General features: G+C 45.7%; 1 protein-coding gene across 1 annotated transcript; it reads left to right on the top strand.

Annotated features, from left to right (window-relative positions):
• Positions 1–1,030: 1,030 nt before the first annotated feature.
• On the top strand, positions 1,031–16,996 carry LOC137315038 (mucin-2-like). The gene is made up of 6 exons (XM_067979994.1): positions 1,031–1,201; positions 2,536–2,722; positions 4,643–4,790; positions 5,510–6,838; positions 7,142–7,764; positions 16,923–16,996. Exons 1-6 carry the CDS (start codon positions 1,031–1,033, stop codon positions 16,994–16,996), a joined length of 2,532 nt encoding a protein of 843 aa, XP_067836095.1.
• The last annotated feature ends 5,651 nt before the right edge of the window (positions 16,997–22,647 follow it).

Here is a 22,647-nt window from a genome sequence, read left to right as displayed (position 1 = left end):
TATACAGTTCCATATTCATGACAAGGCCGCTGCTTGTCAGGGATTGGGAAACTTGCGTTGGGGAGAAACTCAATTGGACACTGGACTGAGGTTCAAATGAGCGTGAATTTGGGAAGCGTCCCTTCAGGTATTGGGTCCTTGGGTCGCTCGTGCCTCGGGGGCTTCGAATATGATCGAATGTTAAAGCACAGAAAGCGGCCGTTTCGCCCGTCGTGCCTGTGCCGCCCCTTTGAAAGAGTTGTCCAATTAGTCCCAATGCCCCCTCTTCTTCCCCATCGACCTGTATTTCTTTTGCTTTTCAAGAATATACCCACTTCCCTTTTGAAAGTTACGATTGAATCTGCTTCCACCACCATTTCAGGCAGTGCGTTGCAGATCTTTACAACTCGCTGCATAAAAAATTCTCCTCATTTCCCACCTGGATAATTTGTCAGTTATCTTAAATCGGACGCTCTGGTTACCGACCCTCCTGCCAGTGGAAACCATTTCTCCGGATCTACTGTATCAAAGACTTTCATTATTTTGACGACCCCTATTAAATCTCCCATTAACCTTCTCTGCTCGAAGGAGATCAACCCCAGCTTCTCCAGCCTCTACACATAACTGAAGTCCCTCATTCCTGGTACGATTCTAGTAAATCTCCTTTGTGTCCTCCCTAAGGGTTTGGCACCGTTCCTAATGAGTGGTGCCCAGCATTGAACACAATACTACAGCTGGGGCTTCATCAGTGATTTATAAATTGATAACGTCTTTGTTTTTGTACTCTATGCCTCTAGTTATAAAACCAACGATCCCGTCTGACATTTTCACAGCCTCCTCAACTTGTCCTGCCATCTTCAAAGATTGGTGTAGGTGAACCCCCAGGTCACTCTGTTCCTGGAAACCTTTAAAATTGTGCTTTCACCGATATTTATCATTTTCAAATGCTACAGCTACTGCGTGATTTGCAGCTCTGATTGGATGATCAGCAGCCAATTAACTGTAAAGTATTCCGCGAAAGGATGGTCATGTTTCCTGTGTTGTAGATACGATGGCCACCGCTGCACTTAGTCTCACATGTTTGTTACGCTCACAACAACCAAGAGGTAGATCTCGACTTGACATTGCGAGGGCCTTAATGTGGACGACGAGGCGGATCCTCAGTGAAGTGAGAGAGGACGGGACCATTGGGAGCCTGAGTAGTACAGGGCTGGCCATGCAGGTAAGATGATGTGAAATCGGCTAATGGATTATTAGTTTAATGGGAACTGAGGGCCATACGTTAGTAACTGCATTGTCACACCATATTGAGTGATAAATCAACAACAATTAGAGTTTAGAAATGATACCGTGATATCGGTGCATGGAAGCTTAATGTGATCAACTGACGTTCCGTGTTAACAAATGCAAAGTGCAGTGTATTGGAAAAATCGGAGACTCCTCCATACCACTGATGTGATGGAATTTAAAAATGGGGTGCCATGTGCAATGGACGGTTTATTCGATATCACACATTTTACACCATGACCTAAAGTTAAAATGACCAGAATGATAATCGACTTTATGCTAATCAAGTTAAAGACTATGAAGTTGCAGGAAGCAATATTAACAGGATGCTGGGTTATGTGGGGAAACTAGTTGACTTCAAATTCCAGCAGGTCAATCTTCGCATGAAATTATAGAATTTACACCACATAAACAGGCCAATCGGCCCAACTGGTCCATGCCGGTCTTTATGCTCCACTCGAGCCTCCTCCCATCCTACTTCATCTAAGCCTATCAACATATCCTTCCACTCCTTTCTCCTCCATGCATATCTAGCTTCCCGTTTAATGCAGCTGTTCGAGCCGCCTCAACTGCGAGTTCCACATTCTAACGAGTCTTTTTGCAAATATATATCTCCTGAATTACTTACTGGATTTATTGTTAACTATCTTATGTTTATGACCCGTACATTTGGACAACCCTACATGTCGAAATATCTTCTCTATTTGGGCCTATCGAAACCCTTCATAATTTTAAAGACCTCTATTAGGTCATCTCTCAGCCTTTTCAGTTCTCGAGAAAAGAGCCCCAGCCAGCTCAATCTTTCTTGGTCGTGAGACTTCTCAGTTCTGGTATTTTCCTTTTAAATCTTTCTTTGCACCTTCTCCAGTGTCTCTATGTCCTTTTTTGTAATTTGGAAACTGGAACTGTGCCCACTATTCCAACAGTGGCCTCACCAGACCAGATCTGTGCACAGTACTCCAAGTGTGGTCTCACCAGACCAGAACTGTACACAGTACTCTAAGTATGGTCTAACCACACAGTAATCTAATATAAACTGAACCCTAGCCAGAACGCACCTAGGAATTGATCTTGACTTTGTGTGATGATATAAAACGGGTGATAGCGAATCTGAAGGCCGTTTTACGTCTCTCCCCATTTTTATTTCCATTGATTTCCACTTTATGCGGCAGTGCTTTCAGAAAGTGTTGATGGGTGCTCAGATTAAATTATTTTTGAATCATTTTTTGCATGAATGTTAAATTTACTGTTCCCCTCTTTACACCACAGGCCCTGGCCGAACACATCAACGTGTACACATCACGTGTCTATAATTGCACCAAATCGGCGCTGAAAATGATGCATGAAATTTCTGAGGGAAGCATTAAGGACCTTGCAACGATCTCACAGGTGGCGATAGCCCTGGGAGGAAAGAGTTACCTGGACGTGAACAAGATAGCCTGTCCTGCTGACGAAGGTAAGAGCACAGAAACAGAACGGAGTCAATATGGATGATGAAATTGGACATTGGCGGGGATGCAAAACGAGAGGTATCGGGATTGTTGTATAACGGTCGGCAAAAGCGAATCCCATTTGTGTTCCCGAACATGTCTAATTTCACCCACCGCTGCATCTTTAATATTGCCTGGGCGGGGTTTATGAAGGGAAATTAGGCGGGAAGATTACGCGGCCTTAACACAACCCGCCAATGAAAAAAAAATGAGGAAAACCTGTCAGATTCCGCACCCAGCATGCAATCCTCACCTCCAGAATCTCCTTGAAAACCTGACAGATTCAGCTCCCAGCATGCAACCCTCACCTCCAGAATCTACATTCAAACCTGACAGACTCCGCTCCCAGCATGCAACCCTCACCTCCAGAATCTCCATCAAAACATGACAGATTCCGCTCCCAGCATGCAACCCTCAGCTCCAGAATCTCCTTTAAAACCTGACAAACTCCGCTCCCAGTATGCAACCCTCACCTCCAGAATCTCCATCAAAACCTGTCAGATTTCGCTCCCAGCATGCAACCCTCACCTCCAGAATCTCCATTAAAACCTGACAGATTCCGCTCCCAGCATGCAACCCTCACCTCCAGAATCTCCATCAAAACCTGACAGACTCCGCTCCCAGCATGCAACCCTCACCTCCAGAATCTTCTTTAAAACCTGACAGACTCCGCTCCCAGCATGCAATCCTCACCTCCAGAATCTTCTTTGAAACCTGACAGATTTCGCTCCCAGAATGCAATCCTCACCTCCAGGATTTCCTTGAAAACCTGGCAGATTCCGCTCCCAGCATGCTATCGTCACCTCCAGAATTTCCTTTTTTAAATTTTGGAGGTGTCAGCGTCGTTCAGTGGGTTGCATTCTTGCCTCTGAGTCAACAGGCGCAGGTTCATAGGCCCACTCCGGAGAGTTGAGCAAAAAATCTCGGCCGACCCTCCCAGTGCGGTGCTGAGGGAGCGCTGCACTGTTGCTGGTGCCATCTTTTGGATGAGATTTTAAACCGAGTCCCTGTCTGCCATCTCAGGTGGACGTAAACGATCCCATTGCATTATTTCGGAAAAGGGCAGGGGAGTTCTCCCGGGCCTCCGGGCCAATAATTATCCCTCATGCAACATCACGGAAACAGATTATCTGGTCAGTATCACAATGCCATTTTGTGGGATCTGCCTGTGCTCAAAGTGGCTGCCGTGTTTCTTACATCACAACAGTGACTACACTTCAAAAGTGCTTCATTAGTTGTAAAGCAATTTGGATCGCCTGAGGTCATGAAAGGCGCTAATAAATGCAAGTGATTTCCTTTTTTCTCACCTTTATGCGCTCCCACCAGAAAAGAGAGGCTGAAATCTACGCCCATGGGGTGAGGAAACTGAACAATAAAGAGCCAATTGTTCCAGAGAGTAGAATGAAATTAATGCGAGGAATCCAAAATACCAGCAAAGAGTTGGATTTTCGTTCTTGTCGCCCGCTGTGTTAAACCTGGGTGGAAGAAAGTTGAGCTGGGCGGGTGGAAGGACCCTGACAGAACCCGCCAGATATTCCCTTTCTTAAAATACATTCTTAGGATATGGGCATCGTTGGCAAGGACGGCATTTATTGTCCGTCCGCGAGATGCCGTTCAGAAGTTGGTGATGGGGCTTCTTCTTGAACCGCTGGTATTTGGTTGATGTCACGAAATGACTTCCGAGCCCAGTTCAGAGAGCAGTTAAGAGTCAACCACATTGGTGTAGGACTGGAATCACAGATAGGATCAAACCTTGTTGCCCCGATCTGTGGTTTGCTCGCCCACTTCAGAGAGCAGTTAAATGTCGACCACCATCCCCCGCCCAGAGGATTGTGAACATCCAGCGGTAAAGATTAAGTTCTACCCTCATAATTTTAAAATCTTAGTTTTAATCACTGGCCAGTTTCCCGATATGTTCTCGGGGGTATTTGTCAAGACCACTGAAGTGGGCAATCTCCCCATTCACGTCCTGGCATTGCTGAATCCTTTACATTCGAAGAGTTTTTCGGGCGCAATTCACGAAAGCCCTGAACCGTCTGTGAGGGCTGGCACCCAGCAAGCGGTTTCCCACTGTGGATATCGACAGGGAGCTTCAAATTTGACCATGGACACACTAACTTTAATTCAGAGTTTGTTTGCACCGGAGCTGCACTTTTTAAAAGTGCTGATTTCGAGCTCAGCTGCAGAAGTTGGAAGATGAAATTGGCGGTGGCACAAAACAGGCGGTAATTAAACGCACTGCATTGACTTCAATAGAAGTGAATATCAGGTCTGTTGGACAACGGGCAGAAAATGTGATTCTGCCTGTTTTGAATCCCCCGCCCATGTCCAATTTGACACCCCGTTGACTCCAATAATCTCTTTACATTGTGTCTCCAACTTTGCACAGTGTCAACTCTGACTGGGGCACCATCCACGGTCAAAGGGCTCCCGGCGCTCAGCGAATCTCAATCTCCGCTTTCTGCCAATTCCAGGATTGTGAGTCAACGCACCAAAAGTACAGCCACGTCCACGAGGAGACCAACTGCGGCTTTATTGCCCACTCACCCTGTGTCAATACAAACAACTTCCTCACTCGGTGAAGCACGTCCAGCCCTTAATTCAACAGCCCAGTCTCCAACATCCACAACATCGTTAGTGACTTCCTTGGTTACAAGTACGACTGTGCCCACTGTGACCAGTGCGACTGTGCCCACTGTGACCAGTGCGACTGTGCCCACTGTGACCAGTGCGACTGTGCCCGTTGTGACCAGTGCGACTGTGCCCGTTGTGACCAGTGCGACTGTGCCCTTCGTGACCAGTGCGACTGTGCCCGTTGTGTCCAGTGCGACTCTGCCCGTTGTGACCAGTGCGACTCTGCCCGTTGTTACGAGTGCGACTGTGCACTTCGTCACCAGTGCGACTGTGCCCATTGTGACCAATGCGACTGTGCCCATTGTGACCAATGCGACTGTGCCTGTTGTGACCAGTGCGACTGTGCCCGTTGTAACCAATGTGATTCTGCCCATTGTGACCAATGCGACTGTGCCCATTGTGACCAATGTGACTCTGCCCATTGTGACCAATGTGACTATGCCCAATGTGACCAATGGGACTATGTCCATTGTGACCAATGCATCTGTGCCCGTTCTGTCCAGTAAGAATGTGCCCGTTGTGACCACTACGACTCTGCCCATTGTGAGCAGTGCGACTGTGCCCATTGTGACCAGTAAGATGGTACCCATTGTGACCAATGCGACTGTGCCCGTTTTGACCAGTATGACTGTGCCCATTGTGACCAGTACGACTGCGCCCGCTGTGACCAGTGTGACTGTGCCCGTTGTGACCAGTGCGACTGTGCCCGTTGTGACAAGTGCGACTGTGCCCTTTGTGACTAGTGCGACTGTGCCCGTTGTGAACAGTGCGACTCTGCCCGTTGTGACCAGTGCGACAATGCCCGTTGTGACTAGTGCAACTTTGCCCGCTGTGACTGGTGCGACTGTGCCCGTTGTGACCAGTGCGACTGTGCCCGTTGTGACTAGTGCAACTTTGCCCGCTGTGACTGGTGCGACTGTGCCCGTTGTGTCCAGTGCGACTGTGCCCGTTGTGACCAGTGCGACTATGCCCGTTGTGACTAGTGCAACTTTGCCCGCTGTGACTGGTGCGACTGTGTCCGTTGTGACCAATGCGACTGTGCCCATTGTGAATATTGCGACTGTGTCCATTGGGACCAGTGTACCTGTGCCTGTTGTGACCAGTGCATCTGTGCCCATTGTGACCAGTGCGACTGTGCCCGTTGTGACCAGTGCGACTGTGCCTGTTCTGACCAGTGCGACTGTGCCGCTTGTGACCAGTGCGACTGTGCCCGTTGTGGCCAGTGCGACTGTGACCGTTGTGACCAGTGCGATTGTGCCCATTTTGACAAATGGGACTATGGCCATTGTGACCAGTACGACTGTGCCCATTTTGACCAATGGGACTGTGCCCATTGTGACCAGTGTGGCTGTGCCCATTTTGACGAATGCGACTGTGCCCATTGTGACAAGAGCGACTGTGCCCATCTGGACCAATGCGACGGTGCCCATTGTGACCAGTGCGACTGCGTCCGTTGTGACCAGTGCGACTGTGCCCATTGTGACCAGTACGACTGTGCCCATTTTGACAAATGGGACTATGCCCATTGTGACCAGTACGACTGTGCCCATTTTGACCAATGGGACTGTGCCCATTGTGACCAGTGAGACTGTGCCCATTGTGACCAGTACGACTGTGCCCATTTTGACAAATGGGACTGTGCCCATTGTGACCAGTACGACTGTGCCCATTTTGACCAATGGGACTGTGCCCATTGTGACCAGTACGACTGTGCCCATTTTGACCAATGGGACTGTGCCCATTGTGACCAGTGAGACTGTGCCCATTGTGACCAGTGAGACTGTGCCCGTTGTGACCAATGCGACTCTGCCCATTGCGAATAGTGCGACTGTGTCCATTGGGACCAGTGCGCCTGTGCCTGTTGTGAACAGTGCATCTGTGCCCATTGTGACCAGTGCGACTGTGCCCGTTGTGACCAGTGCGACTGTGCCTGTTGTGACCATTGAGACTGTGCCCGTTGTGACCAGTGCGACTGTGCCTGTTGTGACCATTGAGACTGTGCCCGTTGTGACCAGTGCGACTGTGCCCGTTGTGGCCAGTGCGACTGTGCCCGTTGTGACCAGGGTGGCTGTGCCCATTTTGACCAATGCGACTGTGCCCATTGTGAGAAGAGCGACTGTGCCCGCTGTGAACATTTCGACTTTGCCTGTTGTGACCAGTGCGACAGTGCCCGTTGTGACCAATGCGACGGTGCCCATTGTGACCAGTGCGACTGTGTCCGTTGTGACCAGTACGACTGTGCCCATTTTGACAAATGGGACTGTGCCCATTGTGACCAGTACGACTGTGCCCATTTTCACCAATGGGACTGTGCCCATTGTGACCAGTACGACTGTGCCCATTTTGACCAATGGGACTGTGCCCATTGTGACCAGTGAGTCTGTGCCCATTGTGACCAGTGAGACTGTGCCCATTGTGACCAATGCGACGGTGCCCATTGTGACCAGTGAGACTGTGCCCATTGTGACCAGTGAGACTGTGCCCATTGTGACCAGTGAGACTGTGCCCATTGTGACCAATGCGACGGTGCCCATTGTGACCAGTGAGACTGTGCCCATTGTGACCAGTGAGACTGTGCCCATTGTGACCAGTAAGACTGTGCCCATTTCGACCAATGAGACTGCGCGCATTGCGCACAGTGAGACTGTGCCTATTGTGACCAATGCGAGTGTGCCCATTGTGACTAGTGCGAATTTGCCCATTTTGAGCAATGCGACTGTGCCTATTTTGTCCAGTGGGACTGTGCCTTCATCTTCCAACAGGGTGAAGGCCCCATCGACGACTGAACCCACTATTCTGCTTTCTCGCTCTCTGGCGAGTAAAAGCTTGCAACCATCATCGGCCGTCACGGTGAGACCAGTGCTCCTTCAGTCTTTACATTCAGCATTGCCATTACCTTCTGTGGTGTATATCTCACCACAGGACATTATTAGAGCATTTCCAACATCTATAAATCAGGCTACATCCTCCGAGGACAATACAGTCACATCATCATCTATAAATCAGGCCAAATCCTCCAAGATCAAAATAGAACCAGCATCATCTATAAATCAGATTACACCATCAAAGGACAATACAGTCCAATCATCATCAATAAATCAGGCCAAATCTTCCAAGATTTATATAGCACCATCATCATCAATAAATCAGACTGCACCATCCAAGGGCAATACAGTCCCATCACCATCAATAAATCAGTCCAAAACCTTACAGGTCCATACGGTACCATCATCAGCAATAAGTCAGGCCACATCATCCCAGGTTAATACGGTAACTTCATCATCTGTAAATCAGACTGAACCATTACAGATCAATATAGTACCATCATCGAATATAAATCAAACCACACCTTCCCAGGTCAATACAGCACCGACATCATCTGTAAACCGGGCTACGCAATCCCAGGTCAATACAGTGACAAAATCATCTTTAAATCAGGCAAGACCAACCCTGGTCAATAAAGTACCTTCATCGTCTATAAATCAGACCAAAACATCCCAGATCAATACAGTAACATCATCAACTATAAATCAGGCCAAATCATCCCACGTCAATACAGCACCATCATCGTCTCGAAATCAGACCAAAACATCCCAGGTCAATACAGTACCATCATCAACTATGAATCAGATCAAATCATCCCAGGTCAATACAGTACCATCATCGTCTATGAATCAAACTACACCATCTCAGGTCAATACAGTCCGATCATCATCCATAAACCAGGCTACACAATCCCGAGTCAATACAATAACATCATCATCTTTAAACCAGTCAAAACCATTCCAGGTCAATACAATACCCTCATCGTCTGTAAATCAGGCTACACCATCCGAGGTCAATTCAGGATCATCATCATCTGTACATCAGAGCAAACCATCCGAGGTCAATACAGTACCATCGTCATCTATTAATCAGGTTGCACCTTCCCAGATCAATACAGTACCTTCGTCATCATTGAATCAGACGACACCTTCCCAGGTTCATAAAGTACCATCATCATCTGCTAATCAAACTACACCATCCCAGGCCAGTGCAGTATAACTTTCATCATCTACTAACATTGCTAAGCCTTCTCTCATCGCTTCAATAGCACCTTCACTATCTGCAGGCCAATACCTTAGCACGTTAATCATCTGCCAATTCGGATATAGCTTCTATCATCAGTTCAAAAGCACCTTCACTATTTGTAATTGTTGATTCACCTTCCCTGATGGGAACAGCAGCATCTTCACCATCCACTAACTTTGCGACATCTTCTCTGGTCAGTATAATATCACCGTCACTAACTATAAATGTGGATTCATCTTCCTGGATGAGAACAACAACACACTCACCATCGACTAAATCGGATGCATTTTCTCTTGTCGTCACAATAGCCCCTTGACTATCTATAAATGTTGACTAACCATCCCCTGTCAGTATAAAAGCACCTATACCATTTAAATCTTGATGCATCCTCCCTGGTCAGTAAAAGACAATAGCCAAACATCGATAAATATGAATCCATTTCCCTGGTCAGAATTGAACCATTTGTAAATGTGGATCTTTAGTGCCAAGTGGGCGGAATCACATCGGGCAACTGCTCAACAACAGCCCGCTGTTGATAACAATGGAAATGAATATTAGGAGAGGTGTGCAACGAGCGGCCGATCTGACTTTATCAGTTTTACATTATCGAAAAAAGTTTAAATTCCTTCCGTCCTTTCCACACGGTTTAATCGATGTAAATTTTGGTTTGTTTGACTGTCTGAGTGCTAACATTGCTTGAATCTGGGGTAGGGAAGAGAATTGGCCGAGACGGATTGTGCACCTGGCCCAGAACTCGCCCATTTTATTGTCCCCATAATTCAAATTGAAAGTTAAATCAGGCGGGCTCTGTTCTGGGCGTCCAATCCTCGCAGAACGTATTCTCTGGTCGGTGCTGAGACCAGGATTAACATCTTGGCAGAAACAGCCTTCATCCGTCCCATCATTAACAGTCAACACAAAAGCACTTGAGAAATCTATAAATGGGGATACATCGGGAGAGATTTTTCACTCATCGCCCGGGCCTTTAACAGGCCTTGTGGATTGGTCGTCCCTTGAAGCTGTTGAGATTGGGGGTCAATCGAAACTTTTTAAAGTGACATTGATAGATTTTTGTTGAGCAAGGTTACGAAGGGATGTGGAACATCGGCGGGTAAATGGAGTTGAGGTACAGATCAACCATGATCTGATTGAATGGTGGAACAGCTCGAGGGGGCTGTGCCTGTCCAATGCTCCAACATTCCGAATATATCTTATCATCCCTGCTCAGCTCAGACTTCAACCATCCATAAATGTGCTATCTGCTCACCTTCAGTTATGCAAAAATAAATTAATTTTCCACAGTACTCTTAAATAAATGCTCCATATCATCCGACTGAACTCCAGGATTTTCACTTCCATCATCATTTGTAAAAGAAGCAGGCAAACATTATTTCGTATGTGAGCAATAACTTTATCCTCCTCTATTTTATCACCATACCTTTATCCACCTCAATTATTTCAACATACCTTTATCCCCTTCAATTGTATCAACATAATTTCATGCTCCTAAATTCAAACACCATGCCTTTTCCCTTCATAATATCACCGTACCTTTATCCCATTATTCACCTCGCCCGATTTTTGCACATTTTCAGCTGCTGCCCGTTTCATGTCCTCCAGAAGTTGAAAGATATCAATGCACTCACTGTGGATAACTTATACTTTTGACGATTGTGGAAAATGGTCGATGTCGATATGTCCGATCATTATTCGCCCTGTCCAATCATTCCTCCATTGACTTCAATGGAAAGGAAACTTGGTCCAGTTGTACAACGAATGGCCAATTCGATATCGGCCATTTAACACAATCGCCGGAAGATAAAATTATCCCAACTATTGACATCAAACAATGGCGCCAGTGATGCCAATGAATATTGCAGGTGAATCAGTGTCCCAAGTATTCGTACATCGTTACCTTATAGAAGTGGACATCGCCCGAAAATCAGAGCCAGGCCATTCATGAGAGAAGTTAGAAATTTGCACTTCAAACAAAAGATGGCAGAAATGTGGAACTCACTCCCACAAAAAGCAGGAGATGCGAGCTCAATTAATAATTTGAAATCTGAGGTTGATAGATTTTGTGCTCGCTCAGTGTATTAAGAGATACGGATGCATTTTCTCTTGTGCATCCGCTGGTGGATGGAGGTGAGGCACAGATCAGCCATGATCTCATTGAGTGGCGGAACAGACTCGAGCGGCTGAATGGCCTCATCGTGTTCCTCGTTCCTACGTTTAGCTAGTGCATCGTTGCTACCAAATTGTCACATTCCCTGCCTGGATAGGGCGTTTCTCGGAATTTAAGAGGCTGATTTATGGATCGATCGGTATTGCAAACAAACTATTTGCTTTTATTTGTACAATCAATTTTACGCTTTGAAATCCAACATGATTAATCATAATAAACCAATGGATCACTGTTCAAAAGATTGTGTGCATTGTCTGCTTTGCAGAAAAAAATAAATACATTTATTGGATTATTCACTTTTTATCTATAACGGGTTTTTGAAAAATTGCAAAGCATGAGAGTTTCAACAGAAACAAAATAAGGCACAGAACAAACCCAATTGCAGTGGCTGGAAACCAAAACCAATAAATGCGACAAAATCAACAGGTCAGGCACAATCCACGGAGACCACAGAGACAACAACTTGCATTTCTGTAACGCCTTTAACGTCGTAAAACATCCCAAGGCGCTTCACAGAAGCGTAAATCAGACAAAATGTAACACTGAGCCACATAAGGAGATATTAGGACACGTGACCAAAAGCTTGGTCAAAGAGGTACATTTTGAGAAGCGTCTTAAGGGGAAGAGTGAATTACGAAGGGAATTCCAGACTTTGGGACCGAGACAGAGATGACAATCAGAGGATGCAAAGGAGGCTAGAATTGGAGGAGCGCAGAGATCTCAGTGGGTTGTCGGGCTGGAGGAGGTGACAGAGATAGGGAGGGGGCGAGGGCCATGGAGGGATTTGAAAACAAGGATGAGAATTTTAAAATCGAGGCGCCGCGGAATCGGAGCCAATGTGGGTCAGCGAACACAGCGGGGCGGTCGGTGAACGGGACTTGGTGCGAGTTAGAATACTGGGAGCAGCTTTTTGAATGAGCTGAAATTTACAGAGGGTGCAAGGTGGGAGGCCGGTCAGGTAACATTAGGAAAGTGATGTTAATATTTCGGGTGCAGACCAGATTATCAAATTTCAATTTGCTTTCAGGAGCGGCGCATTGTGGGTGGTGGGGCCGGGGGCGGGGGTGCGGTGGGGAGAGTTTGACCAGCGGACTGTGGCTATTGAACAGTTTGCTGTTCATCTGATGGGCTAATACAGTCAACGGACTCTGTGAAAGTCCAGAGAGTAGTGGGACTGACCGCCCATGTTGGTGCTGAGCTCCACGCTCAACCAGTCAATGCAACAATCGGAGCAAATCCAAGGCGCACAGAGAGTAGGGAAGGGGGGCGTTGGGGAGGGGGTTAAAATCAACTCCGTCGGGTCGCAAAACGTGAGGGTTATAGATCAGCCGTCCTTTTATAATCCTCACCCAATTTTAAATTCCATTGACTTCAATCGACGCTAATCGCACTCGGAATAGATAATGGGATGTGTGAATGGCGATCAAAGTTGAATAGTCCCACGACTGTAGCAAAACGTTTAGCTCCTCAAAGTTCGAAGTAAGTCCAGCTGTGTGTGATTTTAACTTGTGGGTGATGGGTTAAAACGGGCGAGATCGAATCAGTCGCTTGTTTGACACCATAACCGATTATGGTTTCCAATTGGAAGGGAATATCTGACTGGGCCTAGAATAGGCGGTCAATTCGAGTTCGCCCGTTTTACACTATTGGGTGAGCAGGTTCCCAGCTGGTATTTTTCCCGAGTGCAAACTTCCCGCCTGTCTCCAAAAACTGCTTAACATGATCTTAACAAGCAAAACAGCTTTTTCAGAAAGCAAACTGCGACGTCACGAATTTCGCTTTACTTTGTTAAGTGGAAAACCAGGTAAAATTGTAAAATAAAAGTTAAAACAGCATGTGTCTGAACAGGCTCGATGGGCTGAATGGCCGAATCCTGTTCCTATGTTCCCTCCTAAGTTTGTGAAAAAACCTATTGACGCTCAACCCTTCAAGTATGTATTTTTTATTCATTCTTGGCATGTGGATGTCGCTGGCAAGACCCGCAATTATTGCACATCTCTTGTTGCCCTGATGGCTGATTGGCTTGCTGAACCCACTTCAATTATAGGCGGAGTCTTCTTCAGCAACTTTCGTTGTTATTCATTCTGGCGGTGTGGGCATCGCTGGCAAGGCCGGCATTTATTCCCCATTCCCTGGTTCCCCTGAGAAGCTGGTGGTGTTGGAAGCGGTTTTGATGCAACTGAGTGGCTCGCTTGGGCCACTTGAGAGGGCACTTCATAGCGGACCACGTTGATGTGGGACTGGTGTCACATATAGGGACAGACTGGGTAAGGACGGCAAGTTTCCTCCCCTGACCGACATTATTTAACTATTGGGGCATTTGCAAATATCCGACCGCTTCACGATCACTTTTACTGACACCAGAATTTTATTTCCAGTTTTTGTGAAACTGAATTCAAATTCTGGAACTGCCATGGTGGGATTTGAGCTGATGGGTTATCAGTCTCAGCCTCAGAATGGCTAGTCCAGTGAAATATCCAATACATACAGTCACGTAATAAAGTCAATTTTCATACATCGTAGAAATAAGCGGGATATTTATTTCGTTCTGAATACGAAACCGCTTGATATATTTCACAAACACACACACAGACCACAGAGAGACAGACAGACAGACAGACACACACACACACACACACACACACTCAGGCACACAAACACGCAGGTACAAACACACGCACACACACTAAGGCACTGACACACACACAGGCACACATATACACACACACAACACACTCACAGGCAGGCACACACACACACACACACACACACCGAATGCTGATTAACTACTGGGGTAGCAAATGCCTCTCAATCCTTCTTTATAGAATTACAAAAGGTAATTTTCCTTTACCACTAAAAGAGAATAACTTGCAACCTTAGGTGAATGTTTTTCTGTAATTTTTACATTGCATCTTGAGTAATATAAATATTGTTAGGTATCCTTTTCCTTGATTCTCAAGTCACAATTTGGCTTTAGAATATAATGGACGGGGGGGATTTTCACTGGTCGTTCTGAATTAAGAACATTGTAAATGTAAATGTTTATGAACATAGAAAACATGCAGATCCCCCGTGATCTTATTGAATGATCAGGCCCGAAGGGTTGAATGGCCTCCATAGTCCTATGCTTCTATGCACCTCGGTCAACACGGCATGAGGAATGTCGAAATTCACTAATTCTGGCAAAAACAATAAAAATGTTTTGAAAACACAGTTTCATGATTTTATTAGATATAGCAATCAGACGAAAATATCCTCCCGGGTGTACAATGTTGCTAACATGTAACGCTAAAGGAAATCTCAGCTAGTTATTCAGCCCTTGTGCTTTCGAAAAGTAATGTGGAAAACATAACCTATTTCTGTTCTTTGATGGATTATTTCCATTGTGTTATTATGCCCCGATTGTTCTTAGCAGGACATTTTGGACCTGGTTGCTAAGGTACAGTCAACTGGAGAGGGTGTTGACTCATTAATATCTGACTACTGAATGGGAGAAGGGGGAGTTATCATCCACCATTGTTCAAACTCATAGGGGTGTGAATCGAATGAATGCCGCTCGATGTTTTCTGATAATAATTATATATCGAGGCCAAGGAAGTACTCGAGTGGTTAGCGTTGAACAGGATGCCTGCATTTTTCAAACGTCAACTTAAAAGTGAAAACTATGGAACATTTGAATTTTGAGCCCATGCATTTGACGCCCTCGGCCTCAACATTAGCAATCACAGTGACATGTCACGGAAAGAAGTGATCAGAGTCAAGGTAAAACTATCGCTACTACACCTGAACTTTGTACATAAAACTCCAACTTCAGGATAGGATCCCTGTTACTGCCAAGGTGATTAAGGAGACCACTTTTGGAGCAGATGAATTGCTTGATGAGAAAAGACCACCCTGTACTTTAGTGAAGACAGATGCGAAGTATTCATTTAGTCTTTCAGAATATTCAGCCCCTGCCTTCAAAGGAAGATCGATTTTGTTGGTCCATAATCGCCCCCCTCCTTCCTTTGACTCCCTTTTATTATTTACATGTTTATAAATGACTTTTGGGCTCCCTTCTTTATTAGCCTATATAAAATTACCCTAATATATCTATTCTCATTCTCTTTTTTGCCCCTCTAATTTCCTTTTTTTTCAGTTCTCCCCGGTACTATTTGTATTCAGCTTCGTTCTCTATTGAATTACGAACCCAGCATTTATCATAAGCCTCCTTTCTCTGTTTCATTTTAATCTTTATATTTTTATTCGTCCAGGGAGCTCCAGCTTTGGATGCCTTTCCATTCCCTCTCATGGGAATGTGTCTTATCTTTACTCAAGCTATCTCCGCTTGAAGGTCTCCCATTGCTCATTTATTGTTTTTCTTGCCAATCTTTGATTCCAATCCACCAGGGCCAGATCCCTTTTCAACTCACTGAAATTAGCCCTCCTCCAGATGAATATTTTCACATTTAATTTCTACTCTGTCCGTTTCCATAACTATTCTAAACCAAATGACATTGTGACCACTGTTCCCCACATGCTCTCCCACTGAAACATGTTCTACTTGCACCACTAAATTCGCGAGACCCAGGTCCAGCACTGCTTCGTCCCTCGTTGGGCTGGAAACACATTGATCACAAAGTTCTCTTGTACACATTTCAGGAATCCACCCTCCCTTTGTTCTTTAATCTGTTATTTTCCCAGCCTATATTAGGATAATTGAAGTCCCCTCTTATCACTACACTAATGTCCTTCCATCTTTATGCAATTTTCAATACAACAAAGAGCATCACCTCGCACTTACTGACATTAATTTCCATCTGCCTCTTTTGAGCCCATTCTCCCATCTTATCAACATCCCTTTGCAGTTTACTTTGGGCTTCTATGGAATAACCTGTACCGCCTATTTTGGTATCATCTCCAAATTTCGATACCACTACCTCTAAGTCTAATTACAAATCATTGATCCGCACAGTGAACAGAAATGGTCCTAAAATCAACTTATGTCAAACACCACGACCTGCTTCCAGCCAGTTTGAAAAATTGCCCTTTCCTGTTGTGTTCTATTTTTTCCTTTCGAACCATTTTTAATCCAGTTTGTTACCGTCCCTCTAATCTTCTGCGCTATTCTCCTTTAATCGTCCAGTAATTGTAACAGGACGATAATGAATGGGCGATATCGGCTATCAGGTGAGGCGTATAATGGGCAGCCAATTCGATTGCGCCCATTTTACCCTATCGCCCAAAGTTAATTTAACGTTTACAGTTCTCAGCTTCTGCGAATTACGAACCAACAGGCGTCAATTTCACGCCAGGTTCCAAAAAGGACACGTCGTCACACCGGTCACTCCTCCAGCCGGCAGAGGCGTGAATTTGCAAGGGGAGGCTTATCCGATTTTATCTCTTCTTGGTGTCTGGTGCTGTTCTCGGCCTTTAATATTTTCCACCAGTTATTACCGCCTGGTTTGGATGTAGTTTGTGATTGAGTTTCCCTCGAAATCACAGGATATCATTTACACCACGTCACAATGACGAAGACCCCTTGTTCCAATAAGGTAACCGGCGACAATTTGGGTTATAAGCTCACTCTCGAAGTCTAAGTGTAAGGGTATTTTATGGCCAATAAGTGGACAGGGAGGGCTCTGGTTATCACTCGTCCTGGACCGATCCACTCCATTAGAGTCAGGACCTCTGTCACAGAACAGGTCACAAAGGGAAGACCTCAGGGACATAACAGGACCAATATCCTCGCTGCAACTTCGGCAGAAGATCCGCGGAATTCCTGGAGAAGAAATCGCATGAACTTTTATGGTGGGCAATCGGAAAAACCTCCAAAGAACGTCTCCTTGAGGTGTTCGAATTGGGATATGAGAGCAGCTCGGCAAAACTTCGCATAAGCAAGGGAGTTATGTCAAATCGTTGAAAAAAAAGCCTTGGTTCGGCCTTAACTGGAGTATTGCGTCCAATTATCGGCAATGCGTTTTCGGAAGGCTGTGAAGGCCTTAGAAAGGGTGCAGAGGAGATTCATCAGAATGGTACCAGGGGTGAGGGACTTAAGTTACTTGGAGAGAACAGAGAAGCTGGGGCTTTTCTCGCTGGAGTAGAGAAGGTTAAGGAGAGATTTAATAGAGGTGTTCAAAATCATGAAGGGTTTTGATGGAGTAAATAAGGAGAAACTCTTTCCAGTGGCAGAAAAGGTCGGTAACTAGAGGACCGAGATTAATGGTAATTGGCAAAAGAACCAGAGTGAGTGATCAATCTATGGAACAAGCTCCCTCGGAATACTGTGGAAGCAGTTTGGATTGATTCATTTCAATGAAAAATAGGTGCATTTCTTTCAGAAAATAACATATTGGGATATGGTGTTTGAGTAATTTAAGACTTGACATGTGGTAAGTGCTCGGGAGGAAAAGGATGGATTTGGACCTCTGGTCCCCAAAGCTCTCCAACACTGGGGTTTTCATCACCTCATGTCTGGGTCTGACTTAGAATAATTGATAGAGATTGATTGCTATGATTAGTCAATAACTAGAGAGCCAGGCTGAATACAGAAAGTACAGAGGAGATGTAAAGAAAAGGAAACAGGAAGGGCATAGAGAGAGTATGAGAATAGATTAGTGGCTAACATGCAGAGGAACACAAAGGTCTTTTATAAACATACAAATATTAAATGAGCAGTCAAAGGAAGAATGGGACCAATTAGGGGGATAGAAGAGATCTTCTTGTGGAGGCAGAGGGCACGGCAGAGGCACTAATAAATACTTTGCACCCGTCCTCACTAGAGGATGCTGCCATTGTTGAAATAAAGGAGGAGGAAGTACCGATATTGAATAGGATACAAAATAGACAACGAGGAAGTACTGAAAAGATTGGCAGCACCCAAAATGGTATTTTTTCTTCCTTCATTGGATGTGGGCTTCACTGGCAAGGCCAGCATTTATTGCACATCCCTGATTCTCCCTTGAGAACTTGGCGGTGAGCCGCCTTCTTGAACTGCTGCAGTCCGTGTGGTGAAGGTTCTCCCCCAGCGCTGTTGGGTAGAGAGTTCCAGGATTTTAACCGAGTGACGATGAAGTAACGGCGATATATTTCCAAGTCATGATGGTGTGTGACTTGGAGGGAAACGTGCAGGTGGTGTTGTTCCCATGTGCCTCCTGACCTTGTCCCTCTCGGTGGTATAGGTCGCGGATTTGTGAGGTGCTATCGAAGAGGCCTTGGCGAGTTGCTGCAATGCATCCTGTGGATTGTACACACTGCAGCCAAGTTGTGCCAGTGGTGAAAGGAGTGAATTTTTAGGGTGTTGGATGGGGTGCCAATCAAGCGGGCTACTTTGTCCTGGATGGTGTCGAGCTTCTTGAGTGTTGTTGGAGCTGCACTCATTCAGGCAACTGGACATTATTCCGTCACACTCCTGACGTGTGCCTTGATGGTGGAAAGGCTTTGGGGAGTCAGGAGGTGAGTCACTCGCCACAGAATACCCAGCCTCTGACTTGCTTTTCCAGCAAAAGTATTTATGTGGCTGGTCCAGTTAACCTTGGTCACCCTTTGCAGGTTTCTCAAACTCTCCCAATCCTCGGGCTTACTTCTATCCTTCGCAACACTAACAGCTTCTTCTTTCAATCTAATATTATCCTTAACTTCTTTAGTTCGCCACAATTGGATCGCTTTTCCCGTGGAGTTCTCAATGGACTGTACATTGGTTGAGAATTCTGAACTGTTTCTTCAACTGTCTGCTATTGGTTATCTGCCATCATACCTTTTAATTTAATATTCCAATCTACCTGAGCCAACTTGCCCCTCATACCTATGTCATCGGCTATATTTAAGTTTGAGACTCTTGGTTCGGATTTAAGTATGTCACTCTCAAACTCAATGTGAAATTCAATCATATTATGATCTCTCTTGCCCAGAGGATCCTTTATTATGGGATTACTAATTAACCCTGTCTCATTACACAATACAAGATCTAAAATAGCTGAGTTCCCTGGTTGGTTCCACAACATATTGTTCTCGGAAACTGTCTCTATTGCCTTCCATGAACTCGCCCTCCAGACTGCCTTTGCCAATTTCATTTGCCCAGTCTATTGGGAGATTAAATTCCTGCACGATTATTGCATTAGCATTGTTGCAAGCTCCGATTATTTCTTGATTAATTCTCTATCCAACGGTATAGCTACTGTTAGGGAGACTATAAACCGCTCCCACCAGTGTTTTCTGCCCCTTTTTCAAATCCACCCATGGCATTGCCTGTATCTCTGTAACATCCTTCAATCCTACAACCCTCCAAGAAGTCTGCATTCCTCCAACTGTGGCCTCTTATGCATCGCCCACTCGATGTGTCTCACTATTGTCGACCATGTCTTCAGACCTCTAGGCCTTCAGCTCTCGAATACCATTCTTAAACCTCTCCACTTCTCGACCTCTTTCTCCTCCTTTAAGATGTTTCTTAAAGCTTATCTCTTTGGCCAAGTTTTTGGTCACTTTTCCGAATGTCTCCTTCTTTGACTCGGCGTCAATTTTTTCTGAATTTGCTCCAGTTAAGAAACGGTGGAGTTTTTACGACATTAAAAGTACCATATTGAGTTGCATGGACTCATAGATTGGTAACAGCACAGAAGGAGGCCATCCGGCCCGGCGAACCTGTGCCGGCTCACTGCAAGAGTAATCGAACTACTCCAACTCCACCGCCCCAACCCCATAGCTCTGCACATGTTTTTCCTTAAAGTGTTAACCAATTCCCTTTTGAAGGCCATGATTGAATCTGCCTCCACCATCGCAATGGGCAGCGCATTCCAGATCCTAAGCACTCGCTGTGCAAAAAAGTTTTCTCTCATGTCACCTTTGGTTCTTTTGCCAATCACTTCAACGCTGTGTCCTCTGGTTCTTGAATCTTCTGCCAATGGGAACAGTTTCTCTATATACTACGTCCAGACCCCTCATGATTTTGGACGCCTTTCTCGAATCTCCTCGCAACCTTCTCTGTTCAATGGAGAACAATCCCAGCTTCTCCAGTCTATCGACATAACTGAAGTCCCCCATCCGTGGAGCCATTTAATTAATATTTTCTGCACTCTCTGAAAGCCCTTCACATCTTTCCTGAAGTGTGCTGCCCAGAACCTGACACAATAGTCCTGTTGTGGCCAAATCAGTGTTTATACAGTTTCATCATAACTTCTTTGCTTTTGTACTCAATGCCTCTATTTATAAAGCCCAGGATACAGTGTGCTTTTTTAACCACTATCTCAAACTGACCTGCTGTCTTCAATGATTTTTGCACATATGTTCCTCGGTCTCTCTATTTCTGCATCCCCTTTAGAATTGTACCATTTTGTTTATTTTTCCTCTCTTCGTTCATCCTACCAAAACATATCATTTCACACTTCTCCGCGTTAAATTTCATGTGCCACGTGTCTGCCCGTGCCACCAGACTGTCGAAATCCTCTTGAAGTCAATTACTGTCCTCCTCACTGTTCACTCCCCTTCCAAGTTTGGTGTCATCTGCAAATTTTGAAATTGTGCCCCGTACACCCAAGTCCAAGTCATTCAGATAGATCAAGGAAAGCAATGGTCCGAGTACCGACCCCTGGGGAACACCACTGCACACCTCCCTCCAGTCCGAAAAACAACCGATCACCACTCCTCTCTGTTTCCTGTTACTTCGCCAATTCTGTATTCATGCTGCTACTGCCCCCTTTATTCCATGGGCTTTAATCTTGATGACAAGCCTTATGCGGCACTTTATCAAACGTCTTTTGAAAGTCCATATGCACCACATCAACTGCATTGCCGTCATATATCCTCTCTGTAAACTCATCAAGTTAGTTGGACACAATTTGCCTTTAAAAAATCGTGATGTGGAGATGCCGGTGATGGACTGGGGTTGACAATTGTAAACAATTTTACAACACCAAGTTATAGTCCAACAAATTTATTTTAAATTCCACAAGCTTCCGGAGGCTTCCTCCTTCCTCAGGTGAACGGTGTGGAAATGAAATTTTCGAATCCTTCGCATTTGAAAATAACAGAACAATGCCTGGTGAGTACTGCCCGTTGCCAAGGCAATCACAGTGAGCAGACAGAAAGGTGTACCGAAAAGGCCACCGAATATACAAACCCCCCCCCCAAAAAAAGAGAGAGAGAGAGAAGGAAGACAGTCAATGACCCGTTATATTAATAACAGATAACATTTGTTCGCTGGTGGGGTTACGTGTCGGGTGACATGACCCCAAGATCCCGGTTGAGGCCGTCCTCATGGGTGCGGAACTGGGCTATCAATTTCTGTTCGACCATTTTGCGTTGTCGTGTGTCTCGAAGGCCGCCTTGGAGTATGCTTACCCGAAGGTCGGTGGATGAATGTCCTTGACTGCTGAAGTGTTTCCCGACAGGGAGAGAACCCTCCTGTTTGGCGATTGTTGTGCGGTGTCCGTTCATCCGTTGTCGCAGCGTCTGCATGGTCTCGCCAATGTACCATGCTCTGGGGCATCCTTTCCTGCAACGTATGAGGTAGACAACGTTGGCCGAGTCACAGGAGTATGAACCATGCACCTGGTGGGTGGTGTCCTCTCGTGTGATGGTGGTATCTGTGTCGATGATCTGGCATGTCTTGCAGAGGTTACCGTGGCAGGGTTGTGTGCTGTCGTGGACGCTGTTCTCCTGAAGGCTGGGTAATTTGCTGCGAACGATGGTTTGTTTGAGGTTGGGTGGCTGTTTAAAGGTGAGTAGTGGAGGTTTGGGCTGGCCAAAGCGAGGTGTTCGTCATCATTGATGACATGTTGAAGGCTGCGGAGAACATGGCGTAGTTTCACCGCTCCGGGGAAGTACTGGACGACGAAGGGTACTCTGTTGGTTGCGTCCCGTGTTAGTCTTCTGAGGAGGTCGACGCAATTTTTCGCTGTGGCCCGTCGGAACTGTCGATCGATGAGTCGAGCATCATATTCCGTTCTTACTCTGGCGTCTTTCAGCGTCTGTAGGTGTCCTACTCGCCTTCAAAAAGCCACCCAACCTCAAACAAACATTCAGCCA

Source organism: Heptranchias perlo, unplaced genomic scaffold (genome assembly GCF_035084215.1).
Source record: "Heptranchias perlo isolate sHepPer1 unplaced genomic scaffold, sHepPer1.hap1 HAP1_SCAFFOLD_53, whole genome shotgun sequence".
Lineage (NCBI taxonomy): Eukaryota > Metazoa > Chordata > Chondrichthyes > Hexanchiformes > Hexanchidae > Heptranchias > Heptranchias perlo.
This window is presented reverse-complemented; position numbering and strand designations above follow the sequence as displayed.

Bases quoted from the DNA above. Each gene is read 5' to 3' on its own strand.
- LOC137315038 (XM_067979994.1), top strand. From the start codon at position 1,031: ATGGCCACCGCTGCACTTAGTCTCACATGTTTGTTACGCTCACAACAA. The intron at 1,202-2,535 runs GTAAGATGATGT...TTTACACCACAG, and splicing joins GTACAGGGCTGGCCATGCAG to GCCCTGGCCGAACACATCAA. The intron at 4,791-5,509 runs GTCTGTGAGGGC...CGTTGTGACCAG, and splicing joins ATTCACGAAAGCCCTGAACC to TGCGACTGTGCCCGTTGTGA.